Source organism: Athene cunicularia (genome assembly GCF_003259725.1).
Source record: "Athene cunicularia isolate RWA chromosome 6 unlocalized genomic scaffold, athCun1 chr6_part1, whole genome shotgun sequence".
Lineage (NCBI taxonomy): Eukaryota > Metazoa > Chordata > Aves > Strigiformes > Strigidae > Athene > Athene cunicularia.
In genome coordinates this window covers 23,987,818-24,009,859 of record NW_020799105.1, presented here as the reverse complement: position 1 = coordinate 24,009,859, position 22,042 = coordinate 23,987,818, and the positions used below count along the sequence as shown (strand labels likewise).

At 40.6% G+C, this 22,042-nt stretch overlaps 1 protein-coding gene across 1 annotated transcript in view; it reads right to left on the bottom strand.

Annotated features, from left to right (window-relative positions):
• DOCK1 (dedicator of cytokinesis 1) overlaps positions 1-22,042 on the bottom strand; it is a 279,035-nt gene that overhangs the window by 9,302 nt on the left and 247,691 nt on the right. Inside the window, exons 48-52 of the mRNA XM_026851564.1 lie at positions 20,868-21,005; positions 17,212-17,357; positions 12,517-12,715; positions 6,904-7,057; positions 2,612-2,757 (exon numbers count right to left, since the gene is read on the bottom strand). Of these exons, the coding sequence (XP_026707365.1) occupies positions 2,612-2,757; positions 6,904-7,057; positions 12,517-12,715; positions 17,212-17,357; positions 20,868-21,005 (783 nt within the window). The remainder of the gene's footprint in view (positions 1-2,611; positions 2,758-6,903; positions 7,058-12,516; positions 12,716-17,211; positions 17,358-20,867; positions 21,006-22,042) is intronic.

The following is a 22,042-nucleotide window of genomic DNA, read 5'->3' as shown; positions in this document are numbered from 1 at the left end:
CCTGGGCTCCAACCATGACGGCATGATGGCATCTGCAAGTAGTACAGTAAATATCTAGCATTTGTCCACCGAGTGGAAACCCCTTCCAACAGCCTCGCAAGGAAGGGAAAAGGAGCCCATCTACTGCGACTGCATTTCTCACCAGATGATTTATCATCTCACTCTTTAATGCCTTTTAGATAAAAATTGAACACACATTACCAATCCTGAGCTACACCATGACCTAAAACTTGTATCACACAAAATGAATTTACTGCTCTGGAACTAATACAACAAGAGTTTCAAGAAATTTGAAACCTGATTTGAATTTCTCAGGTTTCCTCATGTAGATGGATTCCTTAGACAAAAGCCCTGGCAGCCCTCCTGTACATTCTGTAATTTTCCACTTAGAGGTCTGTATTCAGGTCAAGTGAGAGCTGTCCCCTGAGAGGGAAGCCAGGGAAATGGGTAAGAGCTTAGTATAATTTGATGGAAATTAGAGGAAAAGTGTTTGCAAAAAAATGGAGTGAAAATATTTACTAACACCATCCAGCCACGGGGAAGAACTATGGAAGAGAGGATGGGAATAGAGAATTTTTCAATATACGTGTATAATGAGTAAAACATGGTGTTTTGAACAACACTACTCACATTCCTGAAGTTACTTCTATAGCTGTCTTTTGAACCCATTTAGCCTGAAAAAGAATAAATTCCTACAACAATTTACAATTTCAACCATGGAAAAAGCTGCACTTGTGTACTGTTGTGCACTGTGATAGTCTGTGTTAAACAAAACTATTCCCAGAGTTAAAACTAAATTCCTGCCTGTTTCTCTGCTGAGATTAGAAATTCTTTCTCTGACCACGAAATTTACTGAAAAGTAAATTACTCAACAGAATTTCATTTGAATGGCGAACTTCTAGAAGATTGGAAGATATCTCTGCAAACAGAAAAGGATCATTACCACTGAGAATTTTTCCACAAAGTAACAGCTTGGCCAAAGTTACACATTTCAAAGTCAAAGAGAAGAAAACCTCTTGTACTGGGTTTGCGTGGCAAGGTTTTGGTAGCGGGGGGCTACAGAGGCGGCTTCTGTGAGAAGCTGCTGGAAACTTCCCCCATGTCTGATGGAGCCAATGCCTCTTGGTGAGGTGGCAGCACCTCTGGGACAACATATTTAAGAAGGAGAAAAATGTTTTGTAGTTGCAGCTGGAGAGAGGAGTGAGAGTATGTGAGAGCAGCAGCTCTGCCGCCACCCAGGTCGGTGAGGAAGGAGGGAGAGGAGCAGAGATTCCCCGGCAGCCCGTGGTGCAGCCCACGGTGGGGCAGCTGTGCCCTGCACCCATGGGGGCCCACGGGGGAGCAGAACCCACCTGCACCCTTGGGGGACCCCACGCCGGAGCAGGGGGATGCCCGAAGGAGGCTGCGACCCCGTGGGGAGCCCCCGCTGGAGCAGGCTCCTGGCAGGAGCTGTGGGCCCGTGGAGAGAGGAGCCCGGGCTGGGGCAGGTTTGCTGGCGGGACTGGTGACCCCGGGGGGACCCACGCTGGGGCAGTCTGTGAAGAGCTGCAGCCCGTGGGGAGGACTCGTGTTGGAGATGCTCATGGAGGACTGTCTGCTGTGGGAGGGACCCCACGCTGGAGCAGGGGAGGAGTGTGAGGAGTCCTCCCCTGAGGAGGAAGGAGCAGCAGAGACAACGGGTGGTGAACCGACCACAACCCCATTGCCCATCCCCTGCGCTGCTGGGGGGAGGAGGGAGAGAAAGTGGGAGTGAAGCTGAGCCTGGGGAGAAGGGAGGGGTGGGGGAAAGGTGTTTTCAAGATTTAGTTTTTATTTCTCATTATCCTATTCTGATTTAATTGGTAATAAATTAAATTTTTCCCCATGTTGAGCCTGTTTTGCCCATGACAGTGATTGTGATGTCCCTGTCCCTGCCTCGACCCACGAGCCTTTCGTTACATTCTCTCTGCCCTGTCCAGCTGAGGAGGGGAGTGACAGAGCGGTGGGCACCCAGCGCCAGCCACAGTCAACCCACCACACCTCTTTAAAACATATTTTTTTCTTCAAAAAGAAAATTAACAACCCTTCTCAAAAGTGCTGCTTTAAAGAAAAGGACCAAATTATTTCTAAAAGCTTCCAGGATACAGGAAATGAAGTTGAAAAAGTGTATTTTCTTCAGAAAGCTGAAAACCCTGTTGATGATGAAGAGCATTTCTGAGCTCCTTCCCTCAAAGGGGGCACGTGTGTTTGCCTCTAGGAAACGAGTGGCAATTGAATGTCAACAGAACAGAGCTCCAGAAAGGAAAGATGTCAGGTACATGGTTTATTTCCTTTCCTGAGACAGGATTGAAAGGCTATTAAATCTAATTTGCTGCTGAGACTATATCCTGTCGGTTAAAGCTCCCTTATCAACACAGCTAACAACATTTTGCTTAGTCTTCTCCACCAGAATGAATCCAACCTGCCCTCAGGTCGGTGCCCATGAGCAATGCTGTTCCCTCACACTTCAGACACTTGTTTGAAACTGCAGAAACGTCTGGATCTGCTGGCACGTCCGCAAGCAGGCTGTGGGTTGTTCAAGGTACCAAAGCAAAGAAAATTGCAGAAAATGATCCTCCTCTCTGGGACTCACCCTTTGATGGGCAGGGGGGGAGGTCGTCGGGCTGATCAAGTCTTGACTTTCCATGAGGTTCCCGTAATCAGCCATGCTTCCTTTGAGAGGCAGAGGAGGAGGAACGTCAGGGATGTCGGAGATGGACATACCATTCAGCTCCAGATCTGTAAAAACCCACACAGAGTTAACTCTTTCAATAACTGGATTGAATCCAGTCCAGTCCAAAGACAGAGACCGTGCCAGTTTTCACGGCATTGGTACTGCAGTGATGCTGCACATGTGATATCTTCACTCTTCACTGCCTCTATAATTATCTGCAGCTCATCTAACGAGGAGGAAAGTAGAACAAATGAAGCAACCCCTGCACTGAGGGGAAGTATGCCCTGTGGAGCCACGTTGGGCTAACTCTTAGGATACGCTCAAAATACCTGAACAATCCCCTCTTTTTAATAATTTTTACTTCAGATTTCATGCCAAAAATATTCACAGCTTAGCAAATATAATTTTCTCAGCTGTAAGCAACTGCATTTTCACCTTGTACATTAATACACAATAGAAGTTTTGGTAAGTGCACTAAGAAAATATAATTGAGCTAAGCTTTATTTACTTCCCCCCCTGTAAAATAAAAGCTTCTGCTTAATAAAATGCACAAATGAAAGCCTATAATTAACTAGATCTCTCTCAAAAACTTTCAAACTCCAGGTAACTATAATAAATGAGCAGTCATTAGTTGTTGAGTAAATAAAATCACGCAAGAGAAAGTACAAAACATTTATTATTACTGTTTGCTGGGTGGAAGGTTCCCTTTTCTTAGCAGATAAATCCTAGCAGGTACGTGCTGCAAAGGCAAATAGCCTGAGGGACAATAAAGTTTATTGAAGCCTGAGTGATACATAGGTTTTTGTGTAGAAATCCACCCACGGTGTATTTCAGGGTAATTCAGTCATTTTAACACAAGGCAAAACCCACTGTGAGCTCTACGAGATAAGAAACTTAATTTATTTTTGATAAATTAGGGAAGGGTTTTCATTTAGGAAATGAAAAAAAAAGGTTACTTTTATTTTACAGGGGTTATTTGCGAAACAAGTGTAGGACTTGTTTATGCAGATATTTTTACTGTAAGGTTCCTATCTTACAAAAACCCGTCCTTTTACTGTTCTCTAAAATGCCCTCTCACTAACACAACTGAACTGTAGGGTGGCTGTATTGATTTGTCACTGAAAACTGTAATTTTACTCTTTATCCTTTCGGTTGAACTTTCAACTACGCCAGGATGAAGAATATTTTCCATCCTTGGACTTCTACATCAGACTGGAACGTGTTGTTTGTCCTCCAGGACCTGAATTTCTCATTGCTTTTTTTCCGTTGCTCCTCTTTTTAATTCTTCTCTGTACATATAGGCTAGTCCTCCATTTCTCAAACATGCGTAACACTTCCCTTTAAATATCTCCATCAGAATCTACTTCTGCTAAGCTCAGGTCATTAAACATGTAACTGGAAAAACAACATTATGCATTTGTAACTAATGTTGATGCTGCAGATGAAGTTCCCTGTTCCTTTGGTATGAATTTTGCAGTCACGCTCTACATCTAAAGCTCATCTGTGAACCATGAACCTCACAGAACAGCTCTTTGACAAACATCCTGCATGTCTCATCCCCAACTGCATGTGTATCTACTTATCTCTATATTTATCTATATATGTATCTGTGTTTGTTTTTTTTCCATTAGTAGTTTAAGATAATACTGGCCTATGTTTGGAAAATGGCATTTTCTTCAGAGTTGTAGCTTTGGCTAGAACTTTAGCAAAATCTTGAATCTTGCTTCAGAAAGGGAAACCTTTCAGTATTTACTGTAAAGAAGCCGTGGTTTTAGGTCTCACTGTAGACATTCCTTGGGCAGAAACTGAAAATTAGTATAAAAACATACGACCACCCAAAGATGAAGCAAATTTAAGTGCTCTGAACACTTCATCTTTGTACCTCACATGATATTACAGCATCTACTAACTTCGTCTAAGCCATTACACGCAGACCAATAGGTGCTACCGAGAAGTCAGTAAGGCAAATTTTGTTAGGAATGACACAAACTCTTTGTTTCTTTAAGGCTGAGGTTTGGAAGGCCCACGGAAAGGCAGGTGAGCCAGGTTTTCACTAGAGCTTCAGAGGAAACAAGGCGAGGAGGCAACTCTAACATCCGCAATACGCTGAGCAACCTGGATGGTCGCCAGCTGTCCGTGCAACTGCATCCTACTCTGCTTCCATCCCTCTCCCTAGGTTCCCCGGCTCCTGGTACAGCAATCATTCTCTGGAGCCCCTCACTGTGTTCCTGCAGCCTCTACATGGCACCTCCACAACCTCATCCTCTTGCAAGTCACCAATGAACCTCCGTAAATGTGGACAGAGTATTTCCATCCAGTTCATAACATAACACTGACAACATATTTGCAGTCAGTCCAGCCAACTATTTAGTAGAGAAACAATATTCTCTAATGAAAATAATTATTTGCCCTCACTAGCTAATCTCTCACACGGCTTAATGAAATCCAGGAGTCATCTACCCTACTGCAGAAACAGGTATTGAACACAAACTTCGGCAATTTTCAGTCGTGCTTCAAGAAAATCTATTTGCTACAGATCTATTAATTTTCTCCTGCTCAGTTCAGCTGAACTATACCTCACTAACTCAGTCACTATGCAATTAATTACGCATCATTTCTGGTTTGCTGTCATTATTCAAGGTGTTTCATCAGGCTAGTACGGCCTGAATATTTATTCCTTACTGGACATGTGCCACTGAGAGTATTTCTGAGCTGGCAAGACATCAGTTAGATGACTCTTTTTTCATCTTAACCTAATGACCAAATTTTACACTCCATTCTCCTAAACTGCCAGCTAAGAAGTAAGCAGTATTGCTTAGCAACCCGTTAACTGCTTTCAGCCAATTTGTGCACTGAAGTAACTTCTTTATCCTTGGAAATCCTAAAATTTTTTATCGCTACAATCGCTCAAACGATTATGGGACAAGTCTCAAGGATTTTGCAACAAGCTGAACCTATTTTACATCACACCCATAAATCATCAGCACGCAGACGTGAATATTCCCAGAAATATATGATAGCTTCAGATCCCTTTTTAAATAAGAGATCAAGTCAGTTCTAATAAAATATACGCAGGAAGAAATAATCCAGTTCAAAGAGCATTTTTTGCAGGAGTATATATACTTCTCCGTGTTTCCAGTTTTTAGCACACTGGCAGATTTTGGCTAGCAAAACTAAAAAAGGGAGAGTTCACAGTTATCAAAATCCTTTTTTTCGGGTGTCTGACTATGCAAAGGAAACGCGGCACTGATTTGCACTTGCTTACCCCTCTTCCATACGTTTGCCACCAACAATTTCAAATCATTACAGCAAAGCCACGTGCCTTTTAGAAGACAAATCTGTTGCTGTAGATTTGTAGAATAAACACATTCCTGCTCACAGGACACGTGTCTGCAACTGGCAACAGGAACTTTATAAAACACTATTTAAGGGAAAAGGTTTTGAATATCAAAAAAAGGTCAATAAAATACAGTGACCTTGATAAAACAGACTTTTTTCTTAAAACTGACCTTTTATTCACTAACGCTTAACTCTTGACTATCACACCAGCACTTGAGTACATGTATCAAAAAGATATATTTTTTTTTTTTGCCACATGCTGGCAACAGAGAACTCTCAATCACAGTTTTTTGAAAACAGCACTGTAGAAGAAATAGGTGTTGCATTACACCCAGTTTTGCAATAGAGTTTCTTGAAGAATGAAGCAAACTTGATATTTTACAGAAAAACTGAGTGATAGATGTCAATGCCAAACAAAAGATACATCAAAAAGACTGACTTTTCCCCCTCCCTCTGGCTTGTACTCACTATGTAGCAAACAGAAGTTCTTCTGAGGCACAATTACATTAAAAGATTATTTTTTTCTGCCTTTATGCTCCTAAATACAGTATAGGATCAAGTACAACACTGATTTTTTACAGTTACTCTATACCTAAGTAATCGCTAATGATTACTTGAAAAGAAATTTTTTCAATGCAACAATTTTGCTTGCTTTTGTAAAACGCTGACATAATTTTTGCAGGCAAATGCAAGCAGCATGATGTTAAGAGGTAAGTTCTTGTTCCCGCAAGCAATTCTGTGGTGACGGCAAAATGACTGACTCAAAGGACTCAAACCAAGGCGCAATGTAACGCTGAGGAAATGTATTTCCCCACTAGAAGTTATTTTGCATAACATTTGCTAGAAAAAGAAAATTCAGTTAAAAGACTTACTGGACTGTATGCTGAAAGAAAGTTTTGTCCGTGGAGTTATTGGGGGTGGTGTCACTTGGGAGCTGGGAGGTGACGGAGAGACGGAGAAACGTCTTTCACTTGAAATGACATTTATGACTTGGCTTTTTGGTCTCTGTGGTCTTAGTGGGCTGATCTGCACGGGGACAAAACCAGCGAGACAGTAAAGGAATATATCTTGGTACTGAGCAGCGCGCCTTGGGATGCTACATTTTCCCCACTACCTCCTAAACAGTAAAAGGGTGATGATAACATACAATACTTCTGATTTAATGCAGTATTTCATGGCTCCAAACGTTGTTCCCTTCTCCTCAGGAATCACAATGAGAATTAATGCGCACATCTTCCCCTAGCCTGGCAAATTTTGCTGTGAAGCAATGAGCCAATTCCCCAAACACTTGCTTAATAACAGCTAAGGAAGTTTATATCCTTACACAAGAGTATACAGCACTCAAAATCATCTATTTTTTCACACGTGGCTCTACTTCCTTGTTTGCAATTTTATTTCTTTAATTGTTTGCATGGTCAAACTCGCTTCTGAGGAACACATCATCTTTCCAGAAACACTTTCCTGATGGTGCATGTTTGTGCTTGTATTTAATTCACTGAAATATCCCTATTGTTTTGCTTCTACTGCTTCATAGTCCATTTCAATTTTCCATCAATCCCTGAAATGATACTTGTGATCTGACGGGCAACTAATGCTTTTGTTAACGAGATTCCCTTTACTGAGTTATAATTCTGAGCTCCACTGTTTGTTACCCACCCATCGGTGCCTGTATTTCTGATAATCACGGTGAAGAAAGGGATTTTTTATTTCTAAGAGATCACAGAAAATGGAGCAGCAGCCTCAAGTTAAGAGGGGAATTACATCCAAGGTGCTGCATTAGGACTAAACAGAAAATGCCAGCAGCAATTCATGCTTTTTCGAGGAATTTTGTCTTTTTTTTTTTTTTTTTTTTTTTTTTTTTTGAAAGTGTGTTGTGAAGGAGGAATCTAAAACGAGGTATGAGGGCTTCCTTTTATTTTCAGAAAACAAACCCTAAAAGGATTTGCATAAAACATTGTGTCTCTGAGACTTCTATGGGAAATGGATGATCATAAAGTATGTAACTTTTTTTTGAAAGTTCATCAAGACCTCAGGGTTATCTTTCATTAATCTGCCTGATACTAAAGTTCAAGTCCAAAAGACTCCAAAGGTTTCTTCTTTCAGGATCTTTTGAAGCATGTTTTTAGTAGAATGGATAAGCAAAGTAATCACTTTCTCAGAGGCATGTAATTATAAAAAAGCAACTCAGGAAAACACACTAATCGAAGAGGAGAGCTGCAATGCCAGAATTGAGAGAAAATCCAACAACTAGAACGAAGTTCCCAAGTTAATCTGGTCTGTAGCTACTTATCTCAAATAATTATAACTTCTTCTGTGATTGGCAAGCGTGGTCCTCTTCTTAAAGCTGCACATAAATCACGGTTCTGCTAGGGAATATGAACTCTTTGGAGACCATTAATCCATAATGAACCCAATGCTAATTTTTTTCAGTCTAATGAAAGCAAGATCAATAGTGAGTGATGTTAGATGTCACTAAATCAATAAAATGTACAGCCTGTTACTCTGATTTCTAACACAAGCTTTCGAGCGGCCTGTTAACTACCTGGCTTCAGTGTTAGGTTTGCTATCAGCTAGTGGAATCAAAGAACTAGCAATGAGAATTTACATTAAAGAAGTTTATGTGGTACTTAAAAGAAGATATAAATCTCTAGAAAACTATAAAGACGTTATTGATCATCTTCACGTACCAAAGTGCTTAATTTATCTTCTGATAAGATCACAGTAGTACAAGATCTCTGTAATGAGGGCTTGGGTTTTGATCAGTCAATAAATTCATTATGAGTACAGTGAAATTTGGAAAAAAGTATTTAAGCCATACAACTAGACAAAACGGTCTCCGAGTGCTTCTTTTTAAAGAAAACGTAAGAGCTCTGTGCAATAATTCTGAAATTTCATAATCTTTCCACATTCTTCCATGATGATCATGACTATTAATTCGATCGGAGAAAAAAAAAAAAAAAAAAGGAGTTCCAACATAAGAAAGTCCATCGCAGTGATGGAAACACCCATTTCGTTAGACAACAGCATGTTTGGAAAGAGGAGCAGAAGCTCTGCAGAGATGGAAATGACTGCTGTCTGACATGCCTGCCGCACCTCCCACTTAATACTCTCTAAATTTGCTATTGTGCTTGCAATTATGTTGCACAAACCGATTAGTAGTGAATAACAGAGGATCCAGAACAGATTCATACATAATGTTATCGATGCATCCTTCCCTCCCGAAAGCAAACCACTGATAACCACCTATTAGTGGTGGGTGAAGAATAATTTAGAATATGACCGTTATCGGAAAACAGATAATTGTGTGTGTGTGTGGGATAAATGTCTGAAATTGGACTTTTGACCTGTGAGACACAAGCCTGCTCTTTGCCAGCTACAACTGGCACTGCCTGGTTGTAAACTGTGATGACACCTGGATGAAAGAGAAGTGACATACCAAACCCTTCTATTAATAAGCAGACGTGAGACAGTGCCAGCAATTACGAGGCTGACCACACACTGTGCTTCTGAACGTAGATTATTTTGACATATCCCATCATCCAAATCCCTCAAGGGTTCTCATTTACTCCGTCTCACCCGTGATGAGCTTGAGTGCAGTTTTTCCAGGCTGCTGTGTATCCCGCAGCATCACGTTAGACCAGACTTCCACCACCCAGTCTTACTCCGGACGTGGCCATCGTGTGAGATGTGCCGAAAGTCACGCTGCAATCAGCACGTCGGGGGTCTGCCACATCATTCCTACCCACAACGCCACCTCCTCTACCGCAGGAACGAAGCAAGCCTTGGCCAATCTGGTCTTGACAAATACAAGCTGCCTGTGATTCTTTCATTCGTTTTCTTGAAGGTACTTACAAATTGTCGTCGTGATATACAAAAGCATGTCTTCTGCTGTAAAACCTCCAAATATTTTAGAAGTCAGAACTAAGAATCCATTAGAAAATCTGGCTGAGAACTGAAATCTTGTCATTGAATTAGCGATGGTACAAGCGGTTCTAAAATTCTTAGCAGAAAGAATCCAGTAGCTATAATACAAAACTAATAATAGTTTATTACTAAAAATCTAATGTTAAAAGCTCTTTAAATCTTTATTTCAATTTCCCTTTCTATTCAAATTTGGATTCCAACTTTTTTTTGAAAAAAAAAAAAAATTAAAAAAATTCCTTCATTTCCCCCCTGTCCAATTCATCACCACCTTTTTTTTTTTTTTTTTTTTTTTTTTTTTTTTTTTTAAGCCTGTAAACTTTTTGCCTCAAAGCTCCTAGCACGGTAAATCAAAATGCCCTTTTCTTCATAAAACACAGCACTAACAGTGCTTTGGCAGTAATTTCAGCTTAAAAAGGGAACCTGCACACAGTGCAGTCCACAGAACAATGTAAAAGCTGAATTCTTACCCACAAAAGATAACAATTTTCCTTTTATATCATTCACGGGGGACATATGTCTCCAGAGTGCAAAAATTCTAAGACAAGGCAAATTTTATCTTTAAACTGCTTGACATTATCTGTACAAAATTCCTGAAGGCAGGAGTGGGAATTGTACAACCCCGCTTGTAAACTCATCTCAAAAGAGCGTTTCCTCTATTTCACCTACAAGAGAAAACGAGCCACGCTAACACCAAGCATTAAGAATTAACTTGGTCATTTTGGAGCTCATCAAGTGGTTTGCAGAGACTGAAAAGGGAGAGTTTTTCTCTCACCAGTAAACTCCTTTTCATATTGATCTGTGGATTTCAAGAAGCTCAAAGTAGCTGCAAGTAACTAATTCTGACATTTAATTACCCTCCCTCTCTATAACCAGGGGAATATTAGTCATACCAGTCATGCACTGAAAGCTCTTGCTTGGGAAGAGTGGAACACTTGAGTCAAACCATGTCGGGCTTTGCTCATTTTCACTCCTCAGACAACAAATGGGAATACGCCTTGAAGGGTTATCGTGTCCTCCTTTCCAGCCAGCATTTGCATTTTCCCAGTCATAAGCAATCTTCTCCAATATCCAAGACCTCCCAGAGATGGCAGTCATCTTGTAGAGACGTCAACCAGCTCTCCAGCACCCTTGGATGCCTCCCATCTGGTCTCATGGATCCGTGCAAGTCCAACTGACTGAGCTGCCCTGAAATATAATTTTCTTCTTCTGTGGCTAATGCTGTTCTCCCACAAGCTCTGCTAATCCATCTAGGGATCTGGGAGACACAAGTGCAAGTCTTGCCGTTGCAATGTTCAGGCTTAGTCAAAACACGACTGCTACAATGTCCAGAGTTGAAAGTATTGCATCAAAAAGATAGGACATATGGAACTCCATGTAAAATGTATTTTCTGCCTGAAAACACTCTAACAATGCTCACCTTTGGCAGGAGGAATCTCCATTCCATTTATACAGACCAGGACTGATCTAAAATTTACTGAAGTCAATGGAAAAACTCCCTTGACTCCAACGGAGTTTTGATGAAAAGCCAGAGATGTACAAAGGGGATTTTATCTGAGTTTTCTGCTGAGCTAATGGTCTATGGCCACATCAGACAACAGAGCTCTGATCTTTTAAGATGTCAGAAGACACATCTGAGAGATTAGCTCATCTCTGGATGGAAAAGGAAGAGTTAATCTAGAAAACAGGAACTATGGCTGAAAATCTAAGTAATATTCCGCTCTAAGTACCAAACAGAAAGACTTAAAGGATCGAGTCATCACAGGTCAGGGAGAAATTGTTTTAAGAGCCCACCAACGAAAGTTAAAAGTTGACTCTACGAGTACTTGTACAAATCTTGAAAAGAACATTACATTTATTTCTGGAGGGCAATTTTTAAACTATTGGCCTCAAAACAGGTGTCCAAGTAGAGATTTGGAGGTCACAGTTAGTTCATGCACTCCCTGCTCCAGCATTAAATGGCCTTGCTTTCAATTTCAGAGCTAAAGCTTCTCAACTTAGCTAAGCCTTTAGGACAGTTTCAGTGAATCAAATGTACGCCAAGAAGAGAGGGCTTAAGAGAGATATGCCCTGTAGTTAATATTCTTACACACAGCCACCAGTGGAACTGCTTACGATTTTCTGCTCAAAATAGCCTTTCAAGAATACGTAATTGCCATCCATGAAATGACCTTGTAACATTTCCACCAAAAAGTGTTTGCAGTAGTCAGCTGAAATATGAGAAAAACCCATCACGATCTATTGGGAACCATAAATTCAAAAGGCTGCTAAAATGGTAGCATTTATTTCACTTAGTATATACCATCTGTTCCTTTTATCAAATAGTCACACATAACTTTTGGTAAGATTTCCATACGAGATACTCTTTTTTTTTTTTTTTAAACACTATGAATAAAATCTGTATTGTTGATTCATTATCACACATTAACATCATAGTGTGTTTTCTTAAGAGTTACTTTTGGTCTAAAAATTAAATCATAAAAATCAACATTTTTATTTCAAAAGAGAAAGAACACTGCTTGGAAATTGATAAAGCATAAAGCATTACTTGCTAATAAAGTTACCGTTTCTGAAAGGATCACTGCTTCAGACTGCTGCAGAGAAATATCAGTAGATTTAAATTCTTTATCAAATATCTCTTGATGCTTGCTGTTCCTTTTCTCCTTCTTCTTTTCCTTCTTATCTTTATCTAGGTCATCCTTGTCCAATTTATCTTGAGACCTAGAATGCATCTTTTTTGGCAGGAGGGGCTCCAGCACAAACCTGAAGAAAATTGAGGTTGTTTAGATCAATCATTTACTATTTTCAAAACACCTAATTTCCATTTACATGTTTCCCAAAGTCTCACTTGACTTTACGATGCTTTGCTAATCCAGGAAGCCACATTAGAGAGAAAAGGAGGAGGCAGAAAGTCGTAACAATCGTAATTGTCTTACAATAAAATTTACTGCAGAACTGCTGAAGAACCAGTACTGCGTATTTTCCCTCCTCTGTAGTAAATGCACTGATTTGCAGCTATGCAAACTCCTGAGTTTCACTGTATGTGGTTTACATAAAAATGAGTTTCTCGTTCAGCATTCCCACTCCATAAGCTGTGGCACCACGGCAGGCGTGCCAGCCGATGCCTGGAAACTCCAGTGGAAACCAGCACTATATACGAGTGCAGGTAGTGGTACCACGAATTAACGAAATGTCACCACTACCTCCCCTGCACCTTGGAGGCAGTTCGTGTATCTACCAACGTCTTTCAAGATTTCTTTAAAAATTAGCCAAGTACCCATCAGAATTTCTTTAAAAATAGCCAAGTACTCAAATTCCTCTTGGACTTTTTTTTTTTTGTGTGTGTGTGTTGCGGTTTTTTTGTTTGTTTGTTGGGGGGTTTTGGTTGGTTTTTTGTGGGTTGGTTTTTTTTTTGTTTTTTGGTGGAGAAAGAGGATGTATTAACTCTCCCCAGAGAAGGAGTAACAGTTGAGAAACTGTTTTACAGGTGTCTTTTCTGTTGAATGTGCGCAACATAAAACCCTTTCTAATCCTCATAACTCATCAAAATTACAGTCCTGTTGCACAGAAAAATAAACAGTATCACCCTTAATGCCAAGGAAACGCCTATACATTGCACAAAAGCACGAGGTACAGAGGTTTAAGCACAGACACAAGCACCATTCCTGTCTGCAGTAACACCCCGTGTCTGTATGTTTGGTTTTGCACGAGGACATACATCTCCATCCGCGTGTGCACACACGTGCCCACAGATCCACACCTCTGCTCACCTACAGCCTGCCCTGGTGAGGGCGGGGCAGGAGGGTTGAGTTTAGTTGTTCTGGTATTACGGATAAACCCAAGAATGAAAAACTGGTCAGATAATAACGAAGGGCAAGGTTAGTTTCCGAAAAGCGGATGTATTTTCCCACCTGGAGTACTTCAAGTGTGTGAATACAGGCAAGGCTGATACACTATTACCATCAGCTCTGCAATTTTAACACTCCATGACAATTTCTTTCTGACTACAAATGAAAAAAAATCTTTAGGGGTTCTATGAAGTTTCAAAGGAAAACGTTTTTATTTTGTAGCGAAAACACTATTCTAATACTGGAACATTTTTTTAGCTATTTTTCACCCGGTAATTTAAAGAAATTTCTCTTCTCTCACCTGTTTTTAATGACTAGTTTAAATAAAATGTAATAGTTTGCTCTAAATGACCTAAAATATTCTTAGCTGGGCGAAGTAATTTATAATCTATTTTATATTATAAACTAAACAAACTACTAAAATCATAGCCTAGTCGAAATTACATGGACAGATTTTTAAGATGTCTCAAATGATCACAGATCGTTTTTTTCATTACAGAACCGAAACCAAACCAAAAACCTCCAAAGAAACCAGCTTACTTTTTAACATTGGAAAAGTATTTACCACGCCATGGGGATGGTACGGGCCCCAGACTTTGCTGTGAAATACCGGAGGATTCATACTGCGGATACCGCGCGGTGAAGTTATCCTAATCATCTCCATTAGCAGCAATATCCAGCAACAATATCCAAAATTAATATTATGTTTTTCTGTTCTCTGAAGCACTAAAGGCCCTTCAGTTTTAAGCCTCATTTAGCTCACTTGATGGAAAGATGCTCAAACCAGTTCCTGGGGTGACGGCCCCTAAGCCATTACCCTCGTAAGAAAAGCCAAAATCACTCGGGTTGGGAAATAAACCCGCAAGCTTTTTTCATCCCATTTTACAGACAGGGAAAAGGGAGGGCAATGACTTGCCCAGGGCTACAAAGCACATCAGTGACAAAGCCCAGACCAGGCGACACCTCTCCAGCCACCCCATTTAGCCACCTGAATTGCAATTTCAGGTGTTTTTGCTGGGCTCCGCTGGGCTGGAGGGCAGCAACAGCCACCTCGCAGCTGACTGCAAGTTTACAAGAGGAACTGCCATTCTTCAGACAATGATTAATTGCTTCCCTTCCAGGCATTACTATAATTAGCACTATTAATTATTTGTACGCATCGTATCGGTGATAAAATGGGCTAGCACGCCACGCTCCTACCTGGAGTACACGAGGACTTTCAACAGACAGCAGCTCACACAGGCACACCGGGACTTCCCTGCGCCCAACCACTGCTTGTAAGTACTCAGATTTGTGCTTCTAAGTCCCACTTTAAGCAGCGAGTAAACCCAACATCCTTTTTTAAAGTCAGCCTTTTATTTATACCTAGAACTGGGAGCTGTAAACCACACACTATGTCAACGTCTGCTTTGAGTTTTTACTGTTTAAAAGCTCCAAAGCAGGAGAAGCTAGAGACAGCATGAACAATAAATTGGGTAACCTGGGCAAGGAAGCCTGTCGGCTCCATTTTTCATTGTGTTTCTTAGTTTCATCTCTAGTCTCAGAATTAACATACCAAGAGGGGTGAAATGGAAAGCAGGGGAGGACAACTGACCATAAAACCCAATCAGCTATGGTAGGTACACGGGTGAACTTCTTCCAAGTTAGTAGTGACAAACCACTCCCATGATTTTAAGGTAACTTGAATTTTTGAGGTCTTTCATTATGTTATTTACAACTGATGATTTTTCTTCTTCTGCTCCACTGACCAAGCAAATGAGTGGTTTTTTTTGTTTTGTTTTTTTTTTTTTTCAGGTCTTCTCAGGGATGACAGCTGTTAATTATATTTTCCCCACATGCATTCCAGCTGTATTGCCCTGAGCTCAGAGCTGGAGCTTGAAGTACACTGTGATCCTTATGAGGCTTTTTTTAATATACAGGAGAGTCATGAGGGTCATGAGACCCTCCAAAACTGCTCAGTGACACCTGCCATGACAAAGCTGGGATGGAGATGCAAAAATTAAGAAAAGGGCACCCAATGGAGGAAGAAAAAGACATATAACAGTTTTGAAGGAAAAAGGAAAAATAGCTGGAGACAGGCAGGGAAATTATCAGTATTTTTCCTCTGAGATAAAATAAAGCTGCCCACTAACCTGGGATGGTAGTTATCCCTAAGTTCCAGCAAGACAACTTTTATGGATGAATTAGTCAAAATGCATTATCATCTCTGCTGTCCTACATTTTTATGAGCATGACTCACCATGTATATGTTACAGAGGGTAACGCAATGAGAGCTGAACTGTGCTCCGTTTGCTGTTCTTCCTAATGGGTAAATAAACTGTTTGTAATCAAAGTAAGTATTGTGTTGGTCCTTAGGTGCTGTATTTAATTTTACTTGAAGGTTTTACTCTCTAGTCAGGTAATAACTCCCTCTGAAGGTGTACAAGGGACACTAATGTTTCTAGCACATCTCAAGTTTGCAAACCTTCAGGAAGCTTTTAAAAAACTGCTGCCTTGGTCAAATACTGAGTTTCTGGATTAAGGGAATGCTTGGGGCGGGGAGGAAGAGGGAGAAGGAATGTTTGAGGCTGCATGGAAACCCCAGAAAGAAAACAGATAATTTTGTTCTTTTGAGGGATGCAACTGTGAGACAAGGCTGATCCATAGAATTCCTGGTTCTCATGTGAAATATCTTGATAATTCTTGAAGTACAATCTTGCCATAAGCAGCTTTTCCTCTGGCAGCAAAAGTGAGAAGAAATGATTGAGCAGTTAGCTAATCCTTTCCTTCTCCCAAGCTCCACCTCTTTACCAACAGGACCAGCTGAACACACATCTCACCACCAATTCTGCAAAAAAATCCCTTCTGAACTGCTACACTCGCAATACTTTACAAGGGGAAAATCTTTCTCCTGTTTGCTTGGGAGTTTTTGTTTGAATGCTTAGGGGGTTTTGTTTAACTTTGCTTTAAAAGAGGACCGAGAAGAGCTTTATATTTAACTTGGTTAAAAAAAAAAAAAAAAAAAAAAAAAGACAAGGAGTATATCTTGAGATAGATGTCTATATAGTTTGGGTTTTTTTAGCCAATGTCAGGCTGTCACTTAAAAGCACCATCTCCACCCCACATTAGTTACTCACGCTGCTGTGTCACATTAATATTTGTGGGGTATTATGATGAACCAGATCTAGAATAAAACACACTGGGAAAAGAGCCAACTAAAAAAAAAAACCATCCCACAGATCCTTATGAGATCAGAGAAACGCTCCTGGCGCACACAGGAAGAGTCAGGAGGATCAGGAGTAACACCGTGATAGCCCCGGGACGGGAGCGGGGTGGTGACAATCCTCAAAACCCACGCCAGGTCAGGCCACGCCTGCGCACGCCAGGTCAGGCTTTACAGAGATCAGCCCCCAGTGGCTACTTCTTACGCACCCATCCGAGCCAGGTCGGGAAGGCGTGCTGTCGGAAGAGATGGAAGACACCGATGCAACGGAGAGGGGTCTTGAGGACGACGGCATCGTGAAGGACCTCACCATGGAGCGGGGCCGACTGCCGCGTCTGTCATCCAGACTCGAAAGCTGCAATAAAGAAATATAAAATCTTACTTCTTAAATCACAATATAGCTTACACCTGGGTACCGAGCGTAATGTGGAAAGGTTCAATGGCTTTTTACTCCATGTATAGTTTTCTATTTAATCATACATTGTGTTTAACAACAAAGAGACAAATCCTAAAGAAAATCCACTTAAAGGACTAAGGAAGAAACATTCAGGTCCTCATAGATACAGGTATCATTTTAAACGTATTCCAGAAATTCATTTGTTTTAATGGTATTTACATGCTTTTTTACATCTGGGCTTTAAAAAAGGAGCTTTCTACAAAAAACTTCTTTTAATCCATCTGTGCAATTGAAGTGACTGCCCTGTCAGTATATTTAAATGAAATGGAGTTGTTTAAAAAAAAAACACTAAGAAGAACTTTATGTCAAGAGAGCCAATTTACAAAGTGACATCTAGGTTAAGAAGAAAATATATGAAAGGATTTTTTTTTTGTTGTTTCAGACAATTTCAAAGTTCTGAATATTTATACAAGCTTTGTTAGTCATTAATAACTGATGTATGCATAAAATAATTGAACTCTTTCAGTCAACAAATAAGAATCTCATGCTGTTTAATTACAGGTATATTTTCCACCCTGTCAACTACTGGTAAATTGGCCTTGTACAAGGAAGACAGAAACGATAAAACTCCATCAAACCTGACAATTCTTACTGGTGGGTAGAATGAAATTAGAAAGATAACACCACCTGCATATGACTTTCCAGTCATCTCCCCGATGATGTAAATGTATATTATTGAAGTGACTGACATGCAAGTATCATTAATGTCAATTATTCCTGTTCTCCTTGGGAATAAATTACTATTTGAACTTTTTTCTTCCTAAATATAATAGCAAGATGGGATCTGAAGGACTACAAACAGAACACCACTTAGGATACCATGACTGGCACGTTTCCCATAAGGTCTCAGTGTTCCCATCCCATTTAAAAAAAAAAAAAAAAAAAAAAAAAAAAAAAAAAGACAAAAGTGAAAATTAATCTCTGAAGGAAGGCCTGCCATAAAATACAGCAGGATAGCTCACTGGCATGTACTATTCCACCAAGGTTTTGGGCACTCAGAGAACATCACTTGGCATGTTTTTGCTGCCCTGTCTGCTGCATCTTCTTTCTTGTCCCCTCCTTAGTGCAGGATGCTCTGCATCCCCCTGAGCAGAGAGCCAAAGCTCTCTCCCTCACCACAGGCCACACCATCCACTCTTCAAAATGAATCTCTGTGGGATTTTCCAGAGATAGCATAGAACCAAATTCACACCCTCTTTATACTGATGGGATTGGCGTAACACCCATAGACTCAGTGACATGCACCCGCTAGTGACCATCATCAGAACTGGATGAAGAGGGCGCCGGTTGAAGGCTGTCTGGGTGTATCTTGCTTGTTCCATTCTTTTTTTACAGTCAGTTTAGTGAGTGCTGCTCATTTAGGGGCAGAAATAAAACTGGAGAACTTCTAATTGCTATAATTTTTTTTTTTCCATTTCTCAATCGTTTATTTCTTAATTTCTTCAGGACTAGATTGTGATGGAGGCCCCATCTGATATTCTTGCCTTGGAGAGTTTAAGGATGGGAAGGGAAGAAGTGCAATTGTGCTTTAGACACTGAGTTTTCCACTACAAGGTGAAAACCAAAACTGAAGATGCTTTTAGCCTCACGAATGCAGAGACGACCTTCAAAATCTGAGCCCACGAAGTAATATCTGCCTCAATACATACACAAATTGATGCAGCACCTCCAAAAGTGAAGACCCATCCCCAACTAGGGCAACCATAAAATTTGGTGTTTTCATTTGAAAGCCACCACTGACTTGCAGGGAAACACCTGGCATTTGATAAAATGTCCTTCACCTGCTGGGACTGCTAACTGGCTTTCTTATTAAAAGTCAGTTAATAAAATCACAGTGCAAGCTCCTTCTCTGCTTCCAGGGAAAGCCAGGGATGGAGACGAGCCGGCAGCCCAAAGACCAGGTTGGCAAGTTGGCTTTCCTGAACTATGGCCCAGTAATTAATGGTCTGCTGGTGATTTTCTTATTTAGATGGCTTTTGCTGACAGAAAGTGGATTGGCGCAATCTTAAAAATAAATCACTGATTTTCTAGATGGGTTGGTTTTACTACCAGTCCTTTCTGTGGGAAATGGTTTCTGGTATAGTATATTCTGGACATCAATTTGTGGAAAATGCCTATTATCCTAAACGATGCCACACTGTTTGCTCATTTGGAGAAAAATCATATGCTGTTACAGGCCACACGTAACATTTTCTCTAAACCTTGGATAAGTGCTATCGCGTGAAATCTGACTACATGTGTTGAAGCAAAATAAACACGTCAACTCAACAGGGAGTAGATCTGATAATTCCAAGTCTGGCTAAAAACCTCTGCAGCAAAGGGTGGGGGGACACCCCAGAATTTCCTGCACTTCCAAGGTGCCAAGGACAGACCACTGCCACCACGGCCCCCTGGAGTGCCATCCTCCTCCCCAGGAGAGCAGGGTGCGTGCTGTGCATGTGGATCTTTTCTAGTAAATGTATGCGCTCTGTTTTCTGGAGCAGTGAGATGTACTGCATATGCAAGTTTCACGTTCTGCCTGTCGTTTCACAAATAAAGCTAAAAATTATAGCGCATTTACAACCCCGCTGTCAGGACTACCAGTAGACAGAGATAAAGCTCACCCTGGCAGCCTTCAATATATTATTAGGACATCAGCTCCACAAAGTCAGGCTTAGAGCAACTCTATCCACTTCCATCTCGGGTTTTTAAATCACTTTTAAAACGGATTCATGTAACCGCACCCAATCCGTGTGGCTTTTGAGTGGATTATCAATTATATTCTCAATTATGAAGCTCTATCCTGTCTTTTTGCTTTTTTTCTCCAATGGGTAACGCTCAAATTAAAAGCAGAACAAAACCCCACTGGAAATGTCACCAAATTCTTGGCTGCGCCTGAAAGTTGAAGCAGCAACTGCAAATAGCTTGTTGGAATGACAAAAGCAAGAACTCCAGCAGTAAATCTCATTAAGTAGCAGCTATCTATTTATTGCCTGCCTACATTTAGGGTGGTGCCAGAGCACGCGAGGCTGCACACCACTGTAGGGCAATGCAGCCCTCATGTCTCAAAAGGAATTACATCTACGGAAAGGTGACATTAAGCTCTAGAAAATCATGCTATACTGGTACTTTTTTTTTTTTTTCTAAAACCCAATTGCTTAAAACTGGGATATTGAAGAATATCTTGACTTCAAGGAACAGATCTAGGCAATTTAGAAATTGTTCCCATGCTAGACGATGATAGTAGCATCATCTCTTACAGCATCTGCACAGTATTTAATGATTTGATGACCACTGAGAACAACCAGGCAATGCTGCAATAACATTGCTTTATGAATCTGTGGTAATTATAATACAGAAATACACAGTTGCCTGTAATTTAGAGAAATTCCACATATTTAGGAAACAAAAAGCTAGCAGGTAACTTACGACAGCGCGGGCCCCGTACTGTTTTTCCACTTTGTCTTTGAGCTGCTTGAAGCAAGCTTCCATCCGCTCGTGGAAGGGCCGCAGCGCCTCCGTCACCTTCTCGCCGTGAATCCGGATGCCCTCTGCCAGGAACGGGATCTGGAAAGCAGAGTTATGCTGCCTGGGTCTGCCCAGTCCTTCCTAAGCAAAGGGTTGGGGCAAGACTCCCCACGGATGTTGCAAGAGGAGTGAGAGATCTCATGGACTACTACCACCACTAATAACAACAATAATAGTAATTATCATCATCATCATCATCAAACGTATATGGAGCACAACACAGTAAAAAAGATCTGAAAATCTGTTACACATGGTTTCCTTTTTTTTCTCTGTTAACCAAAGTATTTTTAAATTAATGCACCGATAGTTCTGCCCAGCAATCCCATGCTGGAGGCACAGCTGAATTTATCAGATAGCACAAATACTCCTCTGATGTTATGTTCGCAGCCCCCCCTACACGCTGTAGTTTAAAACGGCAAACTGATGAATGACAGCTCTCACACCAGGTAATTAACATCGGTTCTTTCTCAGTTTCATGAGAATAAGACCTTGAAGGAGAAAAATATCTGTATGTTTTCTTTAATAACTGCTATTTCTAAAACTGCAAATGAGCTACATCCCTTGAGATGTATAAATGCAGAGCAGTATTTACTAATAAAACATAGAGTTTTATAGACTATACATTACTCCTTATCAAAAAAAAAAATTATTTGGGAAGAAAACAGAAGAGAAAAAAAAATTAAATTAATTATCTTTTATAACCGAAAATAATCACTTCTCTTCAAGGCTTCTATCACAAAATATCCATGCCAACACAGGATTATATAATTAGTTCATAGTGTGGAGGTGTAGCTGACCTTTTAAAATGTTTTCAGAGAGACATTTTCATTCCCACAGCTATCCAGACATACCATTAGAGTTTTCTACCTCCAGCTTAGGAAAAATATTTCCTCTTCCAGGTCCGTTTCAGCCCACACAGTGCTCTGATTCTAACTTAGATATTCTCTGCAGCAATCAAGCTAAGAGGCTTCTTCTTAATAATTCATAATTAAATCATAATACTGATTAAAAACAGATCTTTCTAATAAGACCGAGCAGCAATCAGAAGGAGTAGCTTTATTAGTAAGGAGAATAAT